Here is a 3,675-nt window from a genome sequence, read left to right as displayed (position 1 = left end):
GACCCCTGCCTGCTTTTACTCCATCTTTAGCTGACAGATGTGAGAGATCATCTTTTGTTCCGTGGATCCTTTCAAATCTTTCTGAAGACATTTAGGAATCCTAATCTGGGTTATGAACAGAAGAAACCTGGCAGCTCCTGATTTTGTCTCCAGTAAAAACACTAGAGTTGGGCTTCCCTGGTGGCGCAGTGGTTGGGAGTCCGCCTGCCGATGCAGGGGGCACGGGTTCGTGCCCCGGTCCGGGAGGATCCTGCGTGCCGCAGAGCGGCTGGGCCCATGAGCCATGGCTGCTGAGCCTGCGCGTCCGGAGCCTGTGCTCTGCGGCGGGAGAGGCCACAACGGTGAGAGGCCCACGTACCGCAAAAAAAAAAAACAAAAAAACAAAAAAAAAACACTAGAGTTATAATTGTGTGAAATAATTAAACAGGCCTCTGAGATAATTCACCTGCTCTCTTGCCCCAGCTCACCATCACTGATCCCTAAAGGGAGGGAGAGAGCAGTGGAATGACCAGCCCTAAAGGAAATCTGAAGCCACGTGGGGACTCGACTCCAGGCACCAGCAGCTCCTTCCCCAGGATCAGAATTTTCCTTCATCTTTAAAGGAAATGGGCCTCTTGGTCTGACTGGGCATATCTAGGAATGAAGGGCAGAACATGTAGGACAGTAAATCCCAACTCTGAGTTGTCCGTTACAGGAACTTATCACAGATGGTAATCGTTAGGACATTCACATCTTGGAAGAAAGAGCTTTATCCAGGATCATAAATAAAGTGTAACCGAGGCTTAGATTTATAAAGCTGTAAAAGAGGGCTGCTTGGACAAACGGGAATTCACAGGACTGGGTCACAAAATTGACTTAACCCGTGAAAGTCTGACCATGATCTGGGAGCTCTGGGCCATGCAATGAGAAGATGGTAGCTGATTTCTGCAGTTAGTGGACCCCAATCGAAACCTGAAAAAGTTAGGTCATGGTTTAATCTCATGAAATGCAAGCTCAGAGAAAATGGGGTGCTGACATCTAAATACGGCATTGTAATTCCTAAACCAACAGTGTAGCACAAAACAAGGCCACTGCCTTCCAGAAGTTTCTCACCTAGTCAGGGAGCCAAGGCATTTACAAATAAAGCAATTATAGTATGCAGGCTTCGGTGTGTGGCGTAGACTGTAGCTAGAAAACTCAGGGAGGGAAGCAAGGGATGAGTGGAAGCAGGACCCTTCAGGGAAAGACGTGTGGAGGAAAAGGGACTTGACTCGGAACTGGAAGGATGGATGGGGTGTACACGTGTGAGGAAAGCTTTGCTTGGGGCCCCGCCAGCTCCCACAAACATTCGCCGCGCCCCTGCCGTGACACCCCCCAAGCCAAGTCTCAAATCACACACTTGTATTTCCCTCTTGTCCTTCAGGTAACTGGTCCTTAAAGTCCACAGCCTCACTCTCTTCGTCCCCCTCAGGCCCTTCCTCAATAGGCCTGGAAAGGGAAACTGTGGCCCCTCTGGACACATCCCATCCAGTTTGGCCACCACAGGATGGGCATCCATCCTGAAGAATGTAGCCAGGAAAAAATGCCGTACTCCCTCCTCGGCCCCAGTATAATGCTTGTATCCGGTTAAAATCAGGTTAAAATGAACAGGAGAGGAGAAAGGGACAGGGCAGCCTCAGAGCCGGTGGCCCCGATTCTGTCAGCATCCAGGACACACAGTAGAGAGAAGATGCCCCGATAGGCGTGGGAAGTTTAGAAAAAGGCCAGGACCCCACAAGGCTGGCCGGCACCCTGCCCAGGCAAGAAGGGGAGGGTCGAATGGGAAAGGTGAGGGGGGTCCACACACCAGAAGGAGAATATCGTGACAGGGAGAGCCCCTGTGCTCCTGTCCCTTGCAGAGCCCAGTGTTGGGTGAAAGGCTCCCAAGTGCCTGTTGAGACTAGAGGTATCTGTTGGGGGGCAGGGCTGGCGGGCCTGTGATTCTGGAGAGCAAAGAGGAGGTGCCCCAGGGGAGCAAAGTCCAATAGGGCTTCATATTCTGGACTTTGAAGAGGCTTCTGTAGGGGTTCCAGGTGTCTACTGTGCATTATCTAGTCAGGTACCTGGGAAGGGTGAGGAAAAAGCTGGACTCAGGGTAGATGCCTGCTTTGCAACAAAAGGTCCCCGGGTTGTATTTCTTAAGAACCTAAGGGCACCTGGGCAGGTGCAACAGCAGCTGGAAGACCAGGGAAAACAAAAGCAGGATAAACTGTCCATGTCAGAGCTCTGGGGAAGGCAGGGGCTTGGAGCGGGAGGCTGTATCTACTGGTGACAACAACCCCACCTCTTCCTAGTTGTAATTTAACCTTTCTGAGCCTCAGTGTCCTCATCTATGAAATGGAACAACTGATAATAATACCTTCCTGGCAAGGCTGTTGAGGAGATTAAATTCAACGACCTCTGTCCTCACCTTGACCCTGTGCATCCAGTTAAGGTCAGTGCCCTTCTCTTTTGCCTCCTTGAGAGAGAGAGACTCGGCGAAAAATGAAATTGAACAAATAAGTTTGCAACACAGTAAGCCCAGAAGAAGGGAACAAGGAGCTTATTTGTTGTCAAGTTCTGGTGTAATGCTCTGCTGAGCACACGGACGTAAACGTGGCATCCGCTTTCCACGTATTTTTCAGGCTGCCCCCCTCCTGCACACTGCCACCTGCCCTGCTGTAAGGCCCCAGCAAGCATCAGCTCATGTTTCCTTCTCTCTGATTCTCTTCCAGGGGCGCTGTATCAACTTCACCAGAGTCAAGAACAATCCGCCTGCCAAGTACCCCCTCAACAATGCCTACCATACCACCTCACCGCCTCCTGCCCCCATCTACACCCCGCCCCCCCCTGCTCCCCATTGCCCTCCCCCCCCCCACAGTGCCCCCACCCCTCCAATTCCATCCCCACCTTCCATCCTCCCTCCTCCCCCTCAGGCTCCCCCTCCCAACAGGGCACCACCCCCCTCCCGACCACCTCCTAGGCCCTCTGTCTAGAACCCACAGTTCATGCTCTGGGTTCTCTCAGAAACTTTGGGGAGGAGGCTCCTCTGTGGTGTTAGAACAAGTCTTTCCAGTTAAAGGGGGCTTCCACTTTGGAAATGAGTGGTGATAAAGCCCACTGACGTTCACACACTTTACAAATTGGTTTGTAACACCAGTACACCGACAATTGTGATCAGAGGAAAGAAATCAAAATTTTGAATTGCCTGAAAACAAACAATGAGGCAACTACAGTCACAATTATAGCCAGCCAGCCATCACCTCTAGAAGGTTCCAGAGACACTGAAACTGCTGAGATGCTCTAAATGGGATTGTGTCTCATGGAGATCAATAAGAAAATCGTTTCTCTGAGGGTGAAATGCAGAGTCAGATAAGAAATAACATTGCTGGGTTGCTAAATGCTGCCTTCCCTCTTTCACTCCACCTCCATCACTTGACCCTGGACCCTTGGCCTAGGAACCAAGGAATCCTCACCTCTATGTGCCACCCAGGAAGGTCAAGACCCTTTGCCTACATCTTTGGGGAAAGACTGGGGTCCCCATTGTGGCAAGAAACTCAACATCATACAGGTATCCAAAAGCATGTTCTGGGATTTGCAGAGGAGTAAAAAGATATGCCTTATTTTCCTTCCAAATTCTCCCAGTTTCCAAGTGAGGAAGAGGGCGGTTGTTTACTG

General features: G+C 50.8%; 1 protein-coding gene across 1 annotated transcript in view; it reads left to right on the top strand.

Moving 5' to 3' along the window:
- LOC103078647 (anthrax toxin receptor 1-like) overlaps nucleotides 1-2,993 on the top strand; it is a 70,630-nt gene extending 67,637 nt beyond the window's left edge. The window contains exon 6 of the mRNA XM_007453432.1: nucleotides 2,733-2,993. Within this exon, the coding sequence (XP_007453494.1) occupies nucleotides 2,733-2,993 (261 nt within the window). The remainder of the gene's footprint in view (nucleotides 1-2,732) is intronic.
- The last annotated feature ends 682 nt before the right edge of the window (nucleotides 2,994-3,675 follow it).

Source organism: Lipotes vexillifer, unplaced genomic scaffold (genome assembly GCF_000442215.2).
Source record: "Lipotes vexillifer unplaced genomic scaffold, Lipotes_vexillifer_v1.1 scaffold253, whole genome shotgun sequence".
Lineage (NCBI taxonomy): Eukaryota > Metazoa > Chordata > Mammalia > Artiodactyla > Lipotidae > Lipotes > Lipotes vexillifer.
The sequence above is the reverse complement of the archived record's forward strand: the minus strand, read 5'-3'. Positions and strand labels throughout refer to the sequence as shown.